Raw genomic sequence first — 21,259 nt, 5'->3', positions numbered from 1 at the left:
TTAGCAGCTCTGCTCCTGAGGTGGAGCCTGACGAGCTTGTCGGAGGGTTTTGGAGGCGCCGATTATCGGCAGGACAGGGTGGGCCGCTCAGTGACGGCTCTGCCAAAGCAGGAGGCCACTTCTGCCTTCCTCCACCTTAGCACTTGCTCCGTGCTGGGCTGCGGTGGCTGTTGGGCCCCTTCGGAGCTGATTCAAATCATTAGCCTGGCGGAAAAACAACTAGCAAAAACCAAAGGCACGCAAGGCGCCGGAGAGGCTGCGATGGGTAAGTGAATTGAATCGGCTCAGGAGGGCTCCTGTGAGGAGCAGAGTTGGAGGAGGAAGAGAGGGACAGAGCAGAGGAGCCGAATCCCTCTCCTTTGGCAGTGCTCAGCCGTTAGATCGGCTCGGCTGGTCCGAGGCTACGCTCTGAGAAGCGCTCTACACCTTTTGTTTCCACCGTTCTTTTACTGCGCTGCAGTAGCCCCGTTGTGAGAGGGAGGGAGTAATTTTGTTGGTCGCCTTGTTTTGTTTGTGCGTGAGTTCGCAGCGTACTTTAGAATTAGCTTGGCTACCTGTTACTGCCGTACTGGTGATGCAGAAAGGAGATTGTTGTCGGATGACGTTACGCGTCTGCTGAGAAAAAGTTGTGTGAGCCAGGCATGAGAGTGCGTAAACATATCTGCAGAAGTACTGTGGTGTTGCTGGAGAAGTTCCTGTTTGCTTGTATTTGATGAACCTTCACCTTTAGCTCCTTACAGCAGTGATTATTTTTTTTTTCTGGTGTTGGCTGGAACGTTCAGATATATCTGGGCGCTGAAGGGTCAAGACTGTAGTCAAAGGCAAACTCAGTTTCTGCACTCCAGGACGTATCCCTGACTTTTCTTCCGAAGGAACAGGATTTGTCACCTTCTTGTCTGGATTCTCTGAACAACTACGCCTGAAGGAACTGGAGGTTCCTGGTGGAGAGTGGTTTAGGAGCAAAACACCGGGGCTGCTCTTGGCACTTGGTGAAGCAGCATTAGCACTTGCTTTAGAGCTGGAACAACCGGGGTGTGCCCGGAGAGTTGTCTGTGCACACAACATAGGCGTGCAGGGGCAGGTTAGAGGTCGGGAAGTTTTCCTGCCCAGGTTCTGTTAAAGTCCTGGCTTAGTTACTCCCCTCGCAAGTATATTCCAAGTGTTTGAACCTCAGGTGTCTCCCAGAGAGCGATAAACCCCAAGCCATCAAACTGAATGGACCATGTGAGAGTGGCACAGGCTCAACTGTCTTGCTTAATTCTGTATTCTCCTTTTTTATGTTCTGCCAGTGATAGTTGTCTCAAGTAAAGTTTTTTTTGCTTTCTTGCTGACTCCTCCCTGCTGCCGCGGGCAGGCTGGCCCTATTTTAACTCCATACTGGCCTGTCCCACTTCTGCTGGGTACCCAGAGCATTGCAGTTGCGATGCTGCTAGGGAAATCCTAAAGCTTAAGCTTTGAGAAGCATTTCCATGTGACTGTTGGAGGTTTTTGATTCAGATGTGTCATTCTTACCTTGCAGTCGTTCAGGCTCGAAAGGGCAAAGATAGGGAGGGAGAAACCAGCCTGCACATTAATGAGTACCTCAGCCCAGTGCGATGGTTTTCAGCGCTGCTGGAAAGCGTGGGATATCCTGCCATGAGTCTGTCCCCGTATGCAGACACTTCTGCTTCCTCACCGCTGCAGCTGCGCCGGCTGAGGCTGGCAGTGGGAGCACGCCGCTTGACCAGTGCTGCTCCTAGGGATCTCTGTCTGTGACGTCCCGTTGCATGTCGTGAAGACGTGCCCTGAATCGAGCCAGATTAGGAATGTCTGTGAAGTAAAGAAAACAACAGGCAGAAGCAGCCAATTCATAGGGAAATCTGCATCTGTAGGGAATGTGGCTGTGATGCATCTTTTGCATCCAGTCAGATATCTAGGAAAATTTGATGTTTCTTCCGGCTGATCTTTTCAAAGACCTGGCTGGTCACGTTGGTGTTTGAGTCTTTAGAGTGACTGGGTGGCCACTAGCAGATGCAGTGATGGGAACACCACCAGACAGAGCATCTCGTAAGTGTATTTGCATGCAGTTTAATCCCTTATGTATGTGTGAACACTTGCGAAGAGCTACTCGATGAAGACAAGATACCATGAGTTCCTGTGTAAGGAGTACGTATTTGCCTTTGCTATACTCTGAAGGAACTAATTGATTTGGAAGACCTAAGGGAAATACCTGAAACCTATTTAGATATGAACCTAGGTGAGCTGATCAGTATGTGTGCGATACTTGGTATGATGAGTATTTCTTTAGGTACGAACTCTTGGATTTTAACTTTTTTCAGTTTTGGGTGAGGACTATGAGGCATATGCTGATCATCATGGCAAGGCGCAACCTGCAGAATCCTGTCCCAACTTCTGCTGTGGAGATTGCATGCGTCGATACTGTTGCTCTAATGTGCTACTGAAATTTGATGAAGGACAACAATTTAAGTGTAATCTGCTTGATGGAAGGTAGGAGGCAAACCGAATATATACAGCAGGCATTTCTTTGAATCGCCAGATAACAAAGATGTATAGTTGAATGGTTAAAACACACAGTGGTACTTTTCAGCTCTATTTCTGGCTCCGTCAGGGATCTACGTTAATGCATGTAACCTACCTGCAGAATGGGAATAATGCGATGGACAAATTGGCGTATGAACTGATATGTATTTAAGTAAGTCTTAAATTCCATTTTTGAGATTAATTCTCTCATTACAGGACCTCTGGCTCAGGCAATGTGAATTACCTGCAGTTCCGTGCAGACTTTGATGATTACATAGACTCTGGCCCCAGGTAAGTCATGGCTAGTCTTAGCTTTTCAAATGTTAGTTATTTGAAGGCTCTTTATTACATAATCAATACATGCCAGTATAAAATGAAAATAGAAGCACTCACTTGTGTGTTAAGAATGCTGAGCACTCAAGCATTTCAGAGTATTTGAAGAAGTAAAGACATAGGAAGAGGTTAGATGATGCTGTTTAGACCATAATGATCATCATATGTAATATTCCATATTCTCATTATTGAATGGGAGTTTGTCCTCTAAAGCCTTAGCACACTTACTCTCTGCTTTTAAATACTGGCAGATGAAGTCTATAGCGGCTATATTAAAGAAGCTGCTCTTGTATGAAGAATCTCCTTTTTTTAGCATTTTTTGCACTTAGAGCAAGAAATATTGATAAAATCTGTTTCAGTCTGTGAAAATAAAAATATTTTCAGTGCCTGCATTATGTTAATGGTTGTTCACAGAAAACCAGAGTTCTTGCTCTAAGCCATTCCTATTTTTAGTTGTGACCTGGAAAAATATAAAGAAACCACGCCAGTTACTATGAATATGAGCTATGAATGTTTGCTATACCTGCGTATGTTTGAATAATTACAAACCTTTAGGCTCTGCCTTGGGGTTTTTTGCTCAGAGCGCCTCTTCATACCTGAGCCATGCTTCATCTTTTGAATTCATGAGGTCTTAGCAGATTAAAAGTAAATAAAGGCAAAGGTCCACATGAAGTGCCAGCAAAGTCTCTATTTTTAAAAACAAGCTACAGATCTTACAGAGGCCTTTTTTGAGAAAGGCCTGTACTTCAATCTCTTTGCTCTAGACATGTGCTTGAATGTCTTCCAGAGGTTGGAATGCTCTTGAATCTTGACTCAAGACCGAGCAAGCACAACCGCAAAACCTGTAGCCAACAGTATGCTTGATGCAAAGCCTAACTAAATCCCCCAACTGAAGTGGGTTCTGGATCATGCTGTATGCTGCTCACATACTCTGGGACCTAGTCTGGCCGGTGTCAGAAATAATAGGATTTTTTCTCTCAGCTTGAGTGATAGTAAATCTGGAGTTGTCAACATCCTACATCAACTAGATCTGGTTTTCTCCCTTTAGAGCTATCATGACAATAATTTCCACAAAGAACAATTGTGAAAGGCCAATCTGAAAATTGTGTTCCATAGTGGAAGTGTGAACTCATCTTCACTTATATTGTACTTTTCCTCTGTGATTAAACACCATCACTGCCCTCTAAGATCCCTCCCTCTTTAAAAAAATAAAAACAGAAATCCTGTACTCAACCACACTAGAGTAAAAGCATCTTAAACACAGAACTCACTAATGTTGTAGATGTCGCAGAGCAGTAAGGGCAGCTGCCCCCTAAGGGACAGAGGGCCAGGAGCCCTCCAACGTCAGGCTGGGAAGTCCGTGCACCGGTCAGGGTCCTGATAACAGGATCCATGCCAGACACAGCTGGAGACAGGCACACCTACAGCTTAGCTGAGGAAGGGACTGCAGGCCCAGGCCTGAGCTTAAATGGAGCTCCTGGGCCCTGGGCAGAGGGTGTGGGGGGAGACCCCAGGTAAGGCTGGTAAGGGCCATTAAGGCCTGTCAGTGCTCTCAGGGTCCTGGCAGTAGCTGGTTGTTTTGAACACAGGAACAGTCACTGCGAACAGCTCACTCAGTGCTGTAGTCAAGTAAGATTTTAGCCATGATCTAGTATTAATTTTATGGTGCCTTAGTGTTGAGAATGTCTGCCAGTTTTGTTGGTATGTCTGTTCTTGTAGTCCTCAGAGATAAGTATGTCTTCCAGAGTGTTTTTGTTTCTGAGAACAAACTTAGGCTGATGTTATGTGAACTCTAATATATATATAAAAGAGTCAGATAGTTGCTGAGAGCTACTGTGTTTGCTTTTTATTTAGTGCTGCTTGTACGTAGTTGACTACCAGAGAAAGTGGCACATCAGGTTAAATATACCTAAAGCAAAAACAGGGGAACAACTCTTCTGTAACAGAGTATTGCTATTAAAATATTTCAGTTTCATGTTTGATCTGTTCATATAAATTTAAATGTTTATCATCAGTGAATGGCTAGTGTGCTTTTCTTTGGTAGTTTGTGAACTATAAACAATAGAAAGTATAGGCAATCCTTAATAAAATGCAGTATTTCTACTACTCATCTCAGTAGAGCTATACTACAGATGACAATACTCTTTTCTTCTGTATGGTTATGTTTCTAATCTAGCAATCCAATTGATTTCCCTTGGGACATGAATAATTTGAAAGTGGTTAAGAAACTGGCAGGTTGTATTTCATCAATCAAAAATACCTGTTCATTACTGTGTCTTCCTGTTTTCTTTCTCACATGCAGATGATTGTAAATTGAACAGTGCATTTTTGTTTATTTGCCTGTGTATTCAATATAAGCAGCCTGACAATATTTATAATCATAGCTGTGGAATGACAATGTCAGTCATTGACAGTGAAGCACGATATCATTCATGTTTTTTTTAATCCTTAAGATGCTCAACTGCTTGAAAAAAGACAAACAGTTTTAAAGAACATTAAGACAAGTAATGATTTAATTGAGTGAATTTAAACGCAGAGTAAATTTGGCCCAATGGTCTTCTACAGGTTTCACATCAGTCCTTCCTGTGGTCAATTCTGCACAGAATTATTAGAATGGCAATGGTATTGTATATCTTTACTGGTTTCTGTCACCCCGTGTTGCTGTTTTGTCCTTCATCTTGCCATGAGTTGCCAGATGTGAAAATGAAATGTATAACTAATGATCCTTCTACCACCTTGGAGCTGACATTCATAAAGTAAGAGAGAGTAATAAAAAGAAATGAACACAGCACACGTTTCATGGTTCAAGAACGCGTTTGACTCACAAAGGGAGTGAATCTGCCCAAAGATAGGTCGTAATGATATTGCATTGCCTACTGTGAAACTATTACAACATTAATATGAAAATGAAAACAGGTATTTACTCTGAATGCTTGTCTTTTGCTTACTAGTGATTTTTAGATTAAGGGATAATAGGATAATTCTGGTAAGAATATGAACAGAATCCCCAAAACATATAACGTAGAGGCAGATCCTCAGCTAGTCTAAATCAGGCTAACACTGTTGGACTCAGTAAAGTAGGTTTGAAGTACGCAAGTCACCGTAGCCTGTAGCTGTTTGAGTCAGTCCAGAGACTTAATTACTATCAGTATAGAAGGAACGTATTTGGTCAGTATGCAGTGGTTTCTGCAAGTCAAGCGTCCAACTGATCTGTATCTGCAGAATCTTTAACCTGTTCAAAAACTGTTTCTGACTTTACAGGAAAGTATCTTCTGTTGCCTTATCCCTCTGACTGTGTGATGTCTGAAAAGGAAGAGAAGATTTTTATGAATTCTAAAACTTGGAGTTAATTAACAACCAGTTAAGTTTATCAGTGGTACAAGATTTTAATTCATTATCATTCCTGCTTTTTTAATAATAATTTTAAAAATTGTATTTCCTTACTAATTGTCTATGAAGTTTAAGAAGCATGTGCCTGCTGCTTTGCTGTGGCACTGTTGCTCTGGAGCAGCCCAGGGTACACAGCCCAGGTCTCTGTTTACTGCTGACAGTAAATACAGGAATTTTCATGACACTAATAGCTAGAATCAGTTTTCCTTCCAGAATGTCTCTCTCTGGTTGTTTTTTTGTTTGTTGGGGGCAGGCTGTTTTGTTTCTTCAGTTATGCTTTAGGAAGTTACGTGTGTGTCTGAGAAGTCCTGAATGTGCCCAGCCCGACAGGAACTCCTTGTACGTCTTGGCATGGTCAGGGCTTCTGCATCTGTGCTACGTTTGCACTACTCAGTGGGTTCATTGCTTCTAGGCTATGGGAGATGGGTTGGCTGTGCATGTTGCACGTGCATGATAAATCCTACGCGAGCATGACAAATTTTCTTCCAGGGAACATTTTACTAAAATTTATATTCGGGAAAGTTTCTAAGTAGGAGGTGTAGGAGTAAATTGCCTCCATTGTACTATCGTGTAAAAGGATGGATGCAGACTCTGAAAGCAGTGTGGCTGACCTAATGTATGCTGTCACGCTGGATGATTTCTGGCAACTGGCTTGTGAGCTGGCATACAGAGCTAGGTTACGCTGAATAAGCTTTTTGTTCATGTCTTTCTCCTTTATATTTTGTTTAAGAAATTTGAAGTATTTTTCATTGCAAATTATCTCCAAGTTGGTCAGCGTCCCACCCAGAAGTGGAGCATTAGCGATTTCTCTGAATCAGGGGGTATATCTGCGTAGCCATCAAGTAAGCTGGTAGTGTTGATTCCTAACCTACCTTTTGCTTCATCTTCATTGAGGTTTGTAAGCTCTGTAACTGAGAAGCTGGCAGTAGATTTCAGAGAGTGCAAAGGTCGTTTTAACCAAATATCTATTAAAATAGAAACAGGTCTTGGTTGCTCAACAGTATTTGATTGGAAACTGCTCTTTTGGGTCACAGGATATTGATCACTTTTATTTTCCAGGATATGTAAACAACCCCCTATAACCTCTTTCTCTCTGAAAATAATTTGTCTTGTCATATGATGAATTCTGTAACTCAAAAACGAGTTCAATTCAAGTCCGCTACTTGAAATTGGAAAGTTAGGCGCTGGTTATACTTCACTTCCTAATCTTTCACTTTGTAAATACTTTGACATGAAGGATAGGTTTAGTGGCAAGCACTTCCAGAGGCTTTTGTTGTAGGTTTAGGCTTTCAGTTTTAAGCCAGTAGCCAGGATAGAGAGATGCTCAAATCACCTGTGTCTGTATAGCAGCATGGTGCTTATCTAATAGTCAAAAAAAGAATGCAGATGTAGAGGCACAAACATTTTATTCCTCTTGACTATTCAGTATGGAAGTACTGTTCAAACTGCAAACAAAGAAATCTACTCGTGTTAATAAAGCAAGATGTATTGAATGCTATCGCATTAGCCCTTTGCTGAATAAGACACCTTTTGTTTAAAAGATGAGTTTCTAATTTATCACTAAGTGTAGTAGCGATAGGTGCGTGTTTAGAATCCTGTTTGACTCTGCACAAACTATGCTTCTGTCTTGTTGTATTGTACCTATTTTTATTCAGGACTGATTCAGAGATTTATGAGGATGCAGTTGAACTTCAGCAATTCTTTATTAAAGTTCGAGATGAACTGTGTAAAAATGGAGAGATTCTTCTGTCACCAGCTCTCAGCTATACCACCAGGCATCTTCACAGTGATGTAGAGAAGGAAAAGAAGGAAAAGTTGCCCAAAGAAATAGAGGAGGATAAACTCAAAAGAGAGGAGGAGAAGAGAGGTAGCTATTTTTCTTTACATCAGTATGAAATATGTTAATTGAAAAACATGCCTATGCATATGATGCATGCTCTGCTCTTTCTGCAGCTTCACCTACTGAAGGAACCTTAATAGTCCCTCTGATTGCCCAGTCAGGGATCTTGTAATTTAAAGTTATGAGGAATTTATTTTATTCTGATCCTTGTAGGCCAAGCCATATGGCTTTAAGAAAGACATATAGCTAAATGCTAACCTTACGTAAACTGTTTAATCAGAACAGGTACTGGCAGTCTTATTCCAAGGATATGATAAAAGAAAACAATAGTTTTTAATATATCTTTCTTTCTACTAATAATAAACTCAGCAAAGACTGTTCCAGTTGACTTTTTGTCATTTCTTTTTTTGGCAAATACCAGCTTTCTTTATGTTTGCTGATAGTGTTATCTATGATCATGCTTTTAATGCTCATGTTGAGGTAGGCCTTTTGCATCTTCTGAAGAACAACTGGCTTGAACAATTCCTTAGGGCAAGAAGCCTACTGTGAAGGTCTCTTGTGTTTCACATTCCCTGGCTCTTCCTGTGCATGTAATGGCTGTAAAGGGACAACAGCTGTGATGCCCTTTTTCTCTCTTCCTATGAGAAAAACAAACAAACAAACAAACAAACAAAAACCCAAAGAAAGAGAAACATGCCTGAAACAGGCTTCTGAGCTCATTGCTATCAGTGAGTTCTTCTTCTCTCACTGGGGAGCCTCAATAAAACTTACGTGTAAAAGCAGTCCACAGTCTTCAGCAGCACCAGTAACAGGAAGGAGAGACTAGGTGAGGCACAAAACATGCTTTAACCCTTTCTTCACACTGAAATTCAGTGGTAGGGGGGTATCGGGTACCATGTGGCACTTTTGCCTTGACCCTTTAGGAACAGAAAGCATTGCTTTCTTTTTGGTATCTGATTGCATAGCATCTAGAACAGTGGGTTCCTGATCCTCAGCTGCAGCATGATGATCTGCCTGTATGAAAGACTAATTCATCCTAACGTATTAAACACTGACACTATCTCTAGGTAGCCTGCAAACTTTATTAACCTGTAGTAATGTTCCTGCTTGCAGACGTCTTCCTCTTTTGGGCTTTCATGTGCTCTTGGATGCACATTACGCTCAACAATACTAACAAAACTACTGACTGCTTTATAAATAATTATTAGTCATTACTGTTTTAGTGGTAATTCATTAAGCCAGGTCCTTTAACTCAATTTCTGAAGAGCAGAGGTATGATTTAAAAAGTTGCTAGTCTATTTCTAGAGTGCCTCTTTTATTCCTTAGGTGGCTCAAAGGCTTTGGCACATGATCAAATTTTGACAAGTTAGAGTGTCTACTTAAAGGAGGTTGAAATTTTGTGTGCAGTGTCTTTTATTTGTCTTTCACAGAAGACTGACCTGTCCAGCATTTTACAAAGGGTGAGAGCATTCACATCAGCAGTAATGGCTAACGTGTAAATATGGATGTACTAACTTCTATCTTCCCCTTTTTTTCTTCTTGAAATAAGAGGCAGAAAAGAGTGAAGATTCTTCTGGATCAGCTGGCCTGTCAAGTTTGCATCGGACCTACAGCCAGGACTGCAGCTTCAAGAACAGCATGTACCACGTAGGGGACTATGTCTGTGTGGAGCCTGCTGAAGCCAACTTGCAACCTCACATAGTCTGTGTTGAGAGACTGTGGGAAGACTCTGCCGGTAAGAATGTCTTTGCTATAGGAGAACAATGTGGTGAAACTTACCATTGCTATTTAAAACTTCCAAGTTAAGCCTTTTCTGCGTAGAAATTATTTCATTTACAGCAGTGTGTGGGGGCTGGTGAGTATTTTTGCTTGTTTCTGAATTACTTTGTTCCAAAGAATATCACAAATACAGAGTTAAAGTTCTTGAGTCAATACACACCCTTTCCCCCCCCCCCCACCTCCCCCCACACCCCCACAAATTGTAAGCATCCTACAGAATAGGCTCTTCTGGGTGGGCTGGGCTAGCTGTAACTCAAGTGCAGCTGTGTTTATTAGGAGAGACTGAAAGGGCTTCACTTTGGAGAGAAGTCTGAAGCAGGATATAATTAATGTTACAAAAATCATATAGTTGGTGGATAAGGTGAATGCAGAAATACCATTCAGCAGATCTTATGGTACTAGAATTAGAAGGCCCTCACTGACATTAGTAGGTCAAATTAAAACATGACAAAGTGTCTGGGGTTTTAATGTGGTGGGTAGTAAGGCTCTGGAATCGACTTCCCCAGGAGCTTGTGGAGGCAGCTTCAAAACTGGGTGAGAGAAGTCAATGTACTACAGGTTTAAAACAGATAATAAGGTGAATAGCCAGAGAATAATAGCCAGATAAAGAGAATAGCTCTCTAACACCCCTAAACCAAATCAACCACAGACAGTGGCAAAGCTTGCGTGCTTTCCCTTAATAGCCCGTCCTGCTGACTCCATCGGATAGAGCGTATTGGGCTAGATGGATCACTGGTCTGGCGAGTTGGATGTTTCTTAAGTTCTTTGTCTGCTGTGGAGAAAGTAAATAGCACTTTTTAAATTCTGATTCAGTCCACAGATTACAAATTCTTTGATTTAGAAAAATAGCATATATCCCCAATTTCTTTTTAAATGGATAAGTTATAATTTGATATTTTTGTCACAGCATAATGTGGAAGGAATAGTTCTTAAAAAGCTTGAAACCCTTCATCCAAGGGTCTTGAAACATCTGGCTCTTCGAATAATCAGGCGATTATTGTGTAGACTTTGAAGCCACTTCGAGGCCTGAAAGTCAGGATTTTAAATAAGTTGCCGACTGTATTTCCCATAGCCATCTGGCTCAACAGAACTAACATCTCCTTTGTTTTGCTGAGTCAGATTTTCTTAGGAAAAAAACAGCTTGCAAGTTTTTGAAGTAACTAAATTTTCCTCATCTGAAGCAGTTAAGGAACGTTGCCTTGTTTTAAATGGGTTAGATTTACTCCCAGTATGAATTGCTATATGGCCGTTTAATTATGAAGACAATCTATGGTTGGTTTTGTTTGCTCATGCAATAGAAAACATACCTTTTTACATCTTCTCTTCCCTCCCTCCCTCCCTCTCTCCCTCTTTCTTTTCCTATGTTAAAGGAGAGAAATGGTTGTATGGCTGTTGGTTTTATCGACCAAATGAAACATTTCATCTTGCAACACGAAAGTTCTTGGAGAAAGAAGTTTTTACAAGTGACTATTACAATAAAGTTCCTGCTGGCAAAATTTTAGGCAAATGCGTGGTCATATGAGTTTGTTAAGGTGAGAGACTCTTTGGACTAATTTGTTAAATAAGATGTTTTCCATTATTTTCTTGAAGAGGTGTGGGTGTTCTGATATGCAGGCATATTCGAACAGTACTTTATAAAACAGAACTTACTTCGTACTGTGTTCTTCATTTGCTTTGTGGTACATGTAGCTCATCCACGGTGGAGCAGAAGTGGTATAAAGTGATGGTGCTTTCCAGTGCTGGTTGGTTTGTAGAATCATATACATATTACATAGTTTACTGACTTTTGAGAGGATATAGTAGAGAAACCGCAGGTAATTTCTGAAAGGTTCCCTTAAAAGGGAGTAGATAGGTTTTGGGCAGAGGGAGACTTGCATGTCTTGGCGGTTCAGAAACAGGATGAAGTCTTTCATCTTTGTCTCAAGTTTGATTCCACATAGTTCCCTATGCTGAACATTTTTGGCCTGTTTGAGCCATGTCAATATTTCAGCCAGTTCTTCAAAGGCAGTGTGTTTAAGGAAAGAAGTGTTACTGCTGGTGAGGACATGGACGGGTATTACTGTCAGATATCAACAGGCATGGAGCTTACAGTGTTTTTCACAACTCGGTGGTTGCGGTCTCTTTCCCGGTCAAAGCTCAGAAACCTTGTAAAGGCAGTTTGGGTCTTCAAGTCTGCTTGTACTTGTTAACGTACTTTCTTGGTAGATGAATGAAACCTGACTTCTTCTCACCTGGCAACCTGGTGCCTGTACTGAATTTAGCATGCACTTTCTTCTTCTCCAAGGGTGGGGTTTCTTGTTGTTTGTTTCTAATTTTTAATGTAACTCGGAGTCAAACTGTGAGAGAGAAACTCAGTGGGAAGGTTTTATTAAAAGTGTTTCTGATAAATACATAGGAAAAAACAGGGAGCATGAGAGGGAGTTAACAGTGTATCTGTGGTGTGTGTGTGTTCCTGAAAGACTTCATCTAAAAGTATTTTCTTCAATCCACAGGAATATTTTAAATTATGTCCTGAAAACTTTAGAGATGAAGATGTCTATGTCTGTGAGTCACGTTATTCTGCGAAGACAAAATCTTTTAAAAAGATTAAACTGTGGACTATGCCCGTTAGCTCTGTAAGATTTGTCCCACGAGATGTGCCTCTGCCTGTGGTCCGTGTTGCTTCTGACGTTGAGTAAATCTTTTCCATTTTATTCACATCATGATAAAACGAGGGAATTCCTTCTTGTGAGATCTTGTCTTGATGCACAGTAAGGGGATATCCTGTGTTTTGATGAGCTTTCTGAAATCTGGGACTGGAAGGTCAAATGAGGCACGGTGTGAGCTTTGACTAAAAAGCAATGAATTCAGTAGAGCCAATGGTATGAATTGGCACACCGTATGTAGAATGTTGCTGGTGTTGTATAGGAGAGTTGAGTCATGAAATTTTTATGAACGTTAATTTTGGCCAAATACTTAATTCCTGCCTCCTAAGCATATTACTGTGCTTTAAAACAAATCATCAACATAGGCTGGCAGGGCTTAGCCAGTTGACAACAGTGAAGCAACAGAACAAAAAAGGGCCTGTGAATTACTGTTCTGGCAAAATTACAGCTTTGGTTGTTAAATAGCAAAGTTAGCAACATACGTAGCGGTGGCGTAAAGATTAAAAAAAGAGAAGTGTTTTTTTTTACTTGCCCTGGCATGTTTTTATTTATGTGATTGGTTTTCACTCTTTTGCAAGTTTCTAAATGCATGCTCTTCTGTAGGACAAAGGAGATGTTCCAGTAGAAATGTCCAGTGGAGAACCTGGTTGCCATTACTTTGAACAGCTCTGTTACAATGATATGTGGCTTAAGGTTGGGGATTGTGTCTTCCTAAAATCACATGGGTTAGTGCGAGCTCGAGTAGGAAGGTGGGTGCAACTTCTTTATTTGCAGTTTGCGTCTATAAAAGTAACTTGGACCAAAGATTGGCTTGTTGCAGAAAGTAGAAAAGAGGATGATGGGAAAAGATCTTCTGCATGAAACAAAATGTTAGAAGCTTTTAACAGACTGAGGTAGAAGCATGGCAAGCTAAAAAGATGGTGCAGCCGTAGAGTTGGAATAGAGATGACTTCCAGACTGTCGTTCTGTACTCAAAGGTTTTTCCCGGCAGTCGTCTTGAACAACACGGTGTGTTCAGCTGTCTCCTGTATGAGGGATGGCCATTCACTTCCGTCACTGGTTTGTTTTTCTTTCTAGAATTGAGAAGACGTGGGTGCGAGATGGAGCTGCATATTTTTTTGGTCCAATCTTTATACATCCTGAAGAAACTGAACATGAACCAACTAAAATGTTCTACAAGAAGGAAGTGTTTTTGAGTAACTTGGAGGAGACCTGTCCTATGACTTGCATTTTGGGTAATTATTAACAACCTTAAATCCAACGGATTCTCTCTTTCTTTTCTTAAATGTCTTAAAAATCTGAAGTGATTTATAGTTACATGTAGGTTTGATTCCAAGTAATTTTTTTCATCTTGAGAGGAGGAGGAGACCGTTTCCACAGTGTTGCCTGTCTCTGGGACCTCTGGTGAGAATTTTCATCAACAGCAGGCTTTCTTACAAAACAGAATTACGTTTATGTTACCAAAGCTGAATGTTGCCTACAACCAGCGGACAGAAAAGTCGTTAGTGTCATTATTCCAATATATTTTACCTGGAAAGTCCTGAAAATCTGCTTGAAAAGAAAGTCAAAATGGGCTTTATTGAGTAAGAGGGATGACTATGTGTACCTCGTTTTGTAGCTAAGATTCTGTGCTAAATACAGTTAACTGAGTAGTTTTCTTGTTCTTAAAAAACCACAAAAGCTGCATTGGGTTGGTGTAGGTTTCTCATGTTATTTAATGTACGGATGTCAGTTGGTTTATTTTCTGTAGCCAAATAGCGGGATTTTTCTAGACTTGCAAGAATTTGAGTGTCCACGCTTTTTATAAAATGTCAGCAAGTGTGGCCTCCTTCTTACTCAGCTCTTTCATTTTTGCAGGAAAATGTGCTGTTCTGTCATCCAAGGACTTCCTCTCCTGCAGACCAACAGAAGTCTCTGAAAATGATGTTTTTCTTTGTGAGAGCCGCTACAGTGAAAGCGACAAACAAATGAAGAAATTTAAAGGGCTCAAGAGGTCTTCACTCTCCGCAAAAGTTGTAGATGATGAAATATACTGTTTTAGGTAAAACTGTTATGGGAATGAGGCGATCACATGAGTACTCTTCTGTGAAGAAATCATGGTTGTAGGAGAAGGTGAAACGTGAATAATTTGACTAATCGCAATCTTTCAGGGTTTGGGGTTATTTTGGTTTTGTTCTGCTTTTTTAACATCTTGGGAAGGAGTCCAGATAACGTCAGCCTTTACATCCATGTTTCACTGTCTTTGTACCAGTGGATATTTTCTTTTCTCCAGGCTTCAGTAGAGGTCATTACATTACCAGATGTGTAAATCCCCTGGGATGGAGTTAAAATGCCTGTCATGCTGAGGTCCTCATTATGGGTAACAAATAGCTTTCCAGCTGGTGAACATTGATATAAATAAAAACATTGATTTCTAACTTAAGTAACACTGCATCTTCCACAGAGTTTAAATTTTAACTGCTTTCTCTTGCAGAAATGAAGAATTTTCTGCCTTGAAATCCCCTTCTATCCTAACTCACACAATATACACACAAAAAAAAAAAAAAGAAAAAAAAGAAACCAGCGAGGTCTGACTCTGGCCATGGACACTGAGTGATCTCTGCTCAGTGTCCTAAAAGGAAGCACAGACAATTGCCAAGTCACTATTGTTTCCATGTTGTTCAAGTTGATAGAAAGAAAGTTGGTTTTGTTACCTTGTTTTTCTTAAATTTACAAAATACCTGACAATCAGCAAATTACCAAAAGCAGTTTAGCTTGCTTCTGTTGTAATTACAGTAGTATTTAGGCGTTGCCGTTATTTAAGAATGCTAGTTTAAATCAAACCTGAACAAAAGGAGGCGGACCTGCTAATCTGCATTGTTCTTGAATTCCTTTTGTAATATCTGATTTACGTGTTTATTTGTGCACTCACCTCAAAATACGATATGTGTTATGTATGTATACTCTAAAAGGTGAGTATATTCTCATCTGCTTTTTCTCTTCCTACTCCACCTTTTAGAAAACCTATAGTTCCTCAGAAGGAGCCATCTCCCCTACTAGAGAAGAAGATCCAGCAACTAGAAGCAAAATTTGCTGAGTTAGAAGGAGGTGATGAAGACATAGAAGAGATGGGAGAAGAGGAAGGAGACATCGCTGAAACACCTTCTATCCCTCAGCTTCAGACCCCATTGGCTAGCGAACTGGATATAATGCCTTACACTCCACCTCAGGTAAAGATCTTCCCTAAGAAACCTTTAAAATTTTTTATTCCTCATTCTTTTTTCAGCCCAAACAAACAAACAAACAAAAAACCAGCAGAAACATTTTATCACATACACAGAAGAGATTTCTATTTCAGTTTAGTAGTCTTTGGAATAATTTTACAGAAGAGTTTAGCATATCCAATATGATATTCATGATTGTAATATTTAAGTCCATTTGAATACTCTTAAAGGAACCAGGACATTGAGGAAATCTTCTGGGGTTGTAACATACAACATTTTTGTATTTCTCATTAGTAGGATTTTTGTGACACTTATTAAGAAATATCAGGTCCTTATGTTAAATATATGTAAAGTTTTATTCTAATACTCAATTAACATAACATCCATTTCTAAGCCTTGAAAAAGACCAGCAATTTGGGTGTTACATTTTTGATACATTTTTAGAAAATGCTGTATGTCCTTCCTGAAGGACAAAGAGATGACTTTTTTTTCTGCATGGACACTGAAAATCACTGGTTGGTTTTGCGTTATCATTCATGCTTGGAAATCAGAACTTGTAGAAAGTTAGAATAAAAATAATCAGAACTTTTTATGCGTCTTGCTGGACATCCCAGAAGTTTGAGAATTAGTCTGCTGGTGAATGGACAAGAGGTAAATGACAAATCATCGTGTGGTTATGTGCCACTTGAATGTGGCACGAGTCATTGCTGCTGCCAAACTGGGCATTTTTGTCTACCTTCCCTCTCTTGCTGTGTCTGTGACAAACCCTGGCGTTCCCATAACTGAGGGGTAAAGCAGGGTGGGGAGTTGCTTTATCAGAAAACTAACCTAACCAAAAAGTTTGTTTGCAGTTGGATTAAATCCTTTATCTGTTTCCATCACGTTCTCACAATACAATTGTCAGCATAGAAATAAACTTTCTTCTTCATCCCATCCTGGTCTTGCTCTATTTATATCCTCATTGAAAATTACCTTTTTAAACAGAACTCTTAGACAAAAGGCATGCATTTTCTTCACGTTCTCTTAAATGTGTGGAATTTTATTTAACAGTTATGTAAAAACAAAAATCTGTACTTTCTTTTTTCTGATAACAAGAGAAGTACTTACACCAATCACAAGGAGTCAAGACAAGTGAACATCTGGTATTGTGGGGTTTGACAAATAGGTGGATGCCAGTCTTTCTGCTGCAGTTTGCTGTGAAGCAAGAAGTAGAACCTGAAGTAAAGGAAGATGTAGAACTCTACTTTTTCATTAGCATTATGGCTGACAAAAGGCATAGAAAAGTGATCTGGTGTTGAGTCTCAGGCTTATTTCTTCTCTTACAGCTTCTAAAACTGCAAATGCAATTATCTGACTCCGAAAAGATTCTATTAAAAATTGTTGCATTAGAGATGTAAAATTATGGAATATAGAAGAACTGAATTCAGAATTCTGATAATTTTTCCAAGCCCTGTTTTCCCTTCCAGACTGATGAGTGGGTCTTTATTTGGATTACTGTTATCAAAACTTTGTTGCAAGCACTGCAAAGGCAAACCAACTGGACAGATGTGTAGCTATCTAAATGCAGATATATGAGAGGCCAAATGTATCTCTGGATTTTTCCCTTTTCTGAATTGGGAACTCTCCATCTGCTAATGCGGGCTTGCCTCAGAAGCCAAGATGGGTTGTACATGGTCTGTGTTTCATCTCAAGACCTGTGTGGGGGTTTCTTCGCTTCCTCCATCATAAAGACAAACCTTGAAGACTTCCTCCCAAAAAGACGCATGTTCCCTTTAGGTTTGCAATGAAAACATTAAAGGTGGGCTGCCATTTGAAAATGAATACCACAAAGTTTAGGAATCACCTACAAGTATGCCTGAGTTTATCCACTACCTGGCTTAAATTAATGAGCAGGACGTTTTAAGCATCTTGGTATAGCTGAAGCTTTGTATTTAGCTGAGAGAAGAGTGTTGGATTGGCGGGCTCAGAGTGGTGAGTGAAAGGAGTAACATGGCTGGAATTTCAGGATAGGAAGAAAAATTGGCATGCATTTTTCTCTTCTTTTCTTTTTTGTCTTTGAACTATTTGAAAACAATTGCAGTCTTCCAGATGGGAGACATTTGTAATGGTCAAGATACAAGGAGGGGCTTTGGAGGATTTTGGAATGATACCCACGTTGTGGGCCTTACGGATTAAAGAACAGGGGAACATTTGGTCTCCCGTGACAAGTATATGTGGAAAGAGTCTGAGAAGTAAGGGTTCCAGCTGTGGTATCCCAGCTGTTGTGAGAATAGGTTACAGGGTTTTTGATGGCTGGAGATGTCAAGGAGCTTGCAACGGGAACAGCCAGGGTAGGAAGCACTGGGTTGGTAGAACTGAGCAAGGGAGCAGATCTTTAACAGAACATAATATTTGTTATTTGTCAACATACAGCTGGTGAGATGAATGTGCTGTGCAGGTGACAGTGATCAGCAAAACCGGGCTTTGGGTCTTTTCAGGGAGGAATGGGTACTTAGGTAATGGCAGATGAACACTAGAAAGGGAGGGAAGTCTGGCAGGCAAAATATAGAGCACTTGGGGATGAGGAGAGAGGAGGATGGAGTCAAGAAGATAGGAGCTGCAAAGGTGCCGGAGGAAGTGTGGAAGCAACTTCCTAAAATGTGCAATGGCAAATAAAGAGTTTTACTCGTGTCTGCAATGTTTCTGAACAGCCTCGTGAACGAAATCTGTGACACAGGACAAATCTTTTTTTGTTCTCTTTATGGCCTCCCAAATCAATCACTTATTTGCTAGCCAGCCCAATCTTAGTCCTCTCGTTGAGTTTGGAATAATATCAGCCAACAGAAATATTCTTTGTTCTGTTTACTCCGATTTTTTTGAAGTCTCAGTTACGAGGTTGGCCTTATGTCTGGAAGGGTTAAAAAGGATCAGATCATTGTTTTTTTTCTTCTGTGTGCTTTCCTTAAGTGTGTGTGCTGTTGTCATTTGTCAGGAGGAGATGCCCCTCTCTTTAGGGGCCATAAGTTTGCATGGTCCTTGTACAAATGTATACAAGAGAAATGTGGGAACACTTTTAAATCCTATTTCTTACAACTTTGGATTGTGTATGTTGAGAAGTTTCTCTTTTGTATACTTGTGGTCATAACTGCTTTTTCTCACAGTCCACTCCCAAGTCGGTTAAGGGCAGCACCAAGAAGGAGGGATCAAAAAGGAAGATCAGCATGAGTGGTTACACCTTATTTAGCAGCGAGATGAGAGCTGTAATTAAAGCTCAGCACCCAGACTACTCCTTTGGAGAGCTCAGCAGACTTGTAGGAACTGAGTGGAGAAACCTGGAAGCAACCAAGAAAGCGGAATATGAAGGTAAATAAAAACTAAAATTACAAACTCTCTTCTGCTTTTTTCTTTCTAAATATGTTCATTACTTTTATTCAGATGGCAGGTTTAATAAAAGAAGATATTTATATTTGTGTTCTGGATGTACCTTAAAGAGAAGTTCATATGAAGAGATGACTGAAGAGGAGCAAAGACTGTATTTAAGTTATGTAGTTCACTGTGTCAGTATGATGCCTGATTATTTAAAAGTCTTTGCCACAAATAACTATCAACAAAGGCAAAGAAGATGGGGAAAAACAGAAGTAAAGGAGCATGGAGGAAAATTGCTGGAAGTCAATTGGAAAAATTGCCTGTGAAAGTTTCCTTAAAGGAGGACTGGGGGGAGGCAAGAAAGGGGATTTTGGCAGGAAGCAAGAAGCTCCTCGGAGCTGAGAGGCAGGTAGGAAAGCATACAGTGGAGCAGGAAAAGGTTCTTTGATTAACTGGACTCAGATTCTTAAGAAGTTTTAGTGGAATAAAATCAAGGATACATCCTCTGTTACAGTACTGGGAATATGACCTGTTGTTCAGTCTCAGTATTATTTAAGAGTTGTAACTAATTTTGTTGAGAGATCTCATATCCTCAGGAAGCCTAGAAATATATCCTAGGCAGGAGATACTTTAGAAAGACCTTTCTTTCTTTCTTTCTTTCTTTCTTTCTTTCTTTCTTTCTTTCTTTCTTTCTTTTTCCTTCTTTCCTTCTTTCCTTCTTTCCTTCTTTCCTTCTTTCCTACTGATCATTGTGCATGATTTTTCATCAAAATCAAAAGACAGTTGATCTTTGAAAGCAGTCCCTATCCAAACCAAATACATTGGCTTAACATCTAGACTTACTGCTATAGTTAATAATGTGTCAACACTTCCAGTATGAAGCCCCCCCCCCTTCTTTTTTAGGCAACTATTGCACTTTTATTGGAAGAAAATACTACTTTGGATAGGAAAGTTTCAACACTCTCTAGAAAGCTATTGCCTGCTTAAGTCAGCCTTAGCTGAGTAGGACTAGGAGTAGGCTAGCGCGTCATCACTTCGTAGCTTAGAGCAGCTTGATGTCTTGCATTGGAAGACATGGCTGTAGCATAACAGTAGCAACAGTGTCTGTCCACTGTGTTTATGATTGCCTAAGTGCTTCCTTTTGAGTTTTAGACTGCAGTTTCTCAGGCTTGGTGTCTGCCGAGAGCCAGACTTGCTTTTATTTGCTTTTGAGCGATTGGGGTGGGGTTACAAAGCGTCCAAACTGTGTTTGCTTACCACGTGTGAGGGAGAGAGACTCCCTTCCTTGCACTGCGACAACTCAAAATTTATGTGCTCTCTGGCGTAGACGCTGCAGCAGAGAGCAGGAAACTGGCAGGGTTTGACATCTCAATGAAAAAATGCCTTTCCGTGTTTTGGTGAAATGTAGTTTGCGTTTTAGATGCATTTTGACCTATTGAAAATTGCACTTGGTATATATGGAGGATAATAGTTGATTTTTAGCAATAGCCAAAGAACAGGCTGCATTGGAAAGGCCTGCATGATTAACTCCTCAAAATAGAATAAGATAATGCACAGAGACTGAGGCAACAGCCTGTTTTAAGGAAAAGCTATGGTCAAAGCAGCAGGTTTCCTTCTGTCTTTTGAGATGTGTTGGAAATGTCATTTGAGTGATCTCAAGCGCTGTCCTAAATAAATTATTTGGGATGAGATTCACTGAGGTGAATGCTCAAGACTGAGCTTCTTGACACCCTGCACTGTTCCCTTTTGGCAGTGTTATACGTTTCATCTGTTAGTTTTGTGCCAGGCAAGACATGGGGAGAGACTCGGAAAAACTCAGGTTTTGTCCTATGCTAGGTCCTTCTTCAAGGCTCAGCCCTCCAAAGTCTGATAAAACTGAATGCTTAAGAGTAATTCCTCATTCATCAGAGAGTCTCCAGAATTTTTGCTTTTGTATAACTTTTTTCTTTTTTTTTTTTTTTTGGACTGGCCTGAAGTAGATATAGTCAGAACAGCTATTTCATCGTTTTCCTAAACACTTGCTCTGTTCTGAAGAGGATTATTTCATTTTTCTACTTCAGGATCTACCATATCTTGTGTATTTTGTGCTAAGTCATTTATGAGTTGCCTGTAGTAAATTTAGGAATTTCTATGCGTCGTCATCTCTTCTTGAAATGACAGAAATGAAAAGAAGGAAGGAAATGCCTTTAAAAATGGAACGGGTC

General features: G+C 40.3%; 1 protein-coding gene across 1 annotated transcript in view; it reads left to right on the top strand.

The window, feature by feature from the left end:
* LOC135329622 (protein polybromo-1-like) overlaps positions 1-21,259 on the top strand; it is a 39,568-nt gene that overhangs the window by 873 nt on the left and 17,436 nt on the right. The window contains exons 2-12 of the mRNA XM_064518554.1: positions 2,319-2,487; positions 2,737-2,811; positions 7,899-8,110; positions 9,633-9,818; positions 11,233-11,375; positions 12,322-12,531; positions 13,111-13,256; positions 13,585-13,742; positions 14,365-14,548; positions 15,506-15,716; positions 18,851-19,052. Coding sequence (XP_064374624.1) covers positions 2,319-2,487; positions 2,737-2,811; positions 7,899-8,110; positions 9,633-9,818; positions 11,233-11,375; positions 12,322-12,531; positions 13,111-13,256; positions 13,585-13,742; positions 14,365-14,548; positions 15,506-15,716; positions 18,851-19,052 — 1,896 coding nt within the window. The remainder of the gene's footprint in view (positions 1-2,318; positions 2,488-2,736; positions 2,812-7,898; positions 8,111-9,632; positions 9,819-11,232; positions 11,376-12,321; positions 12,532-13,110; positions 13,257-13,584; positions 13,743-14,364; positions 14,549-15,505; positions 15,717-18,850; positions 19,053-21,259) is intronic.

The sequence above is a fragment of the Dromaius novaehollandiae genome, chromosome 12 (genome assembly GCF_036370855.1).
Source record: "Dromaius novaehollandiae isolate bDroNov1 chromosome 12, bDroNov1.hap1, whole genome shotgun sequence".
In the NCBI taxonomy this organism is placed as follows: Eukaryota; Metazoa; Chordata; class Aves; order Casuariiformes; family Dromaiidae; genus Dromaius; species Dromaius novaehollandiae.
This window is presented reverse-complemented; position numbering and strand designations above follow the sequence as displayed.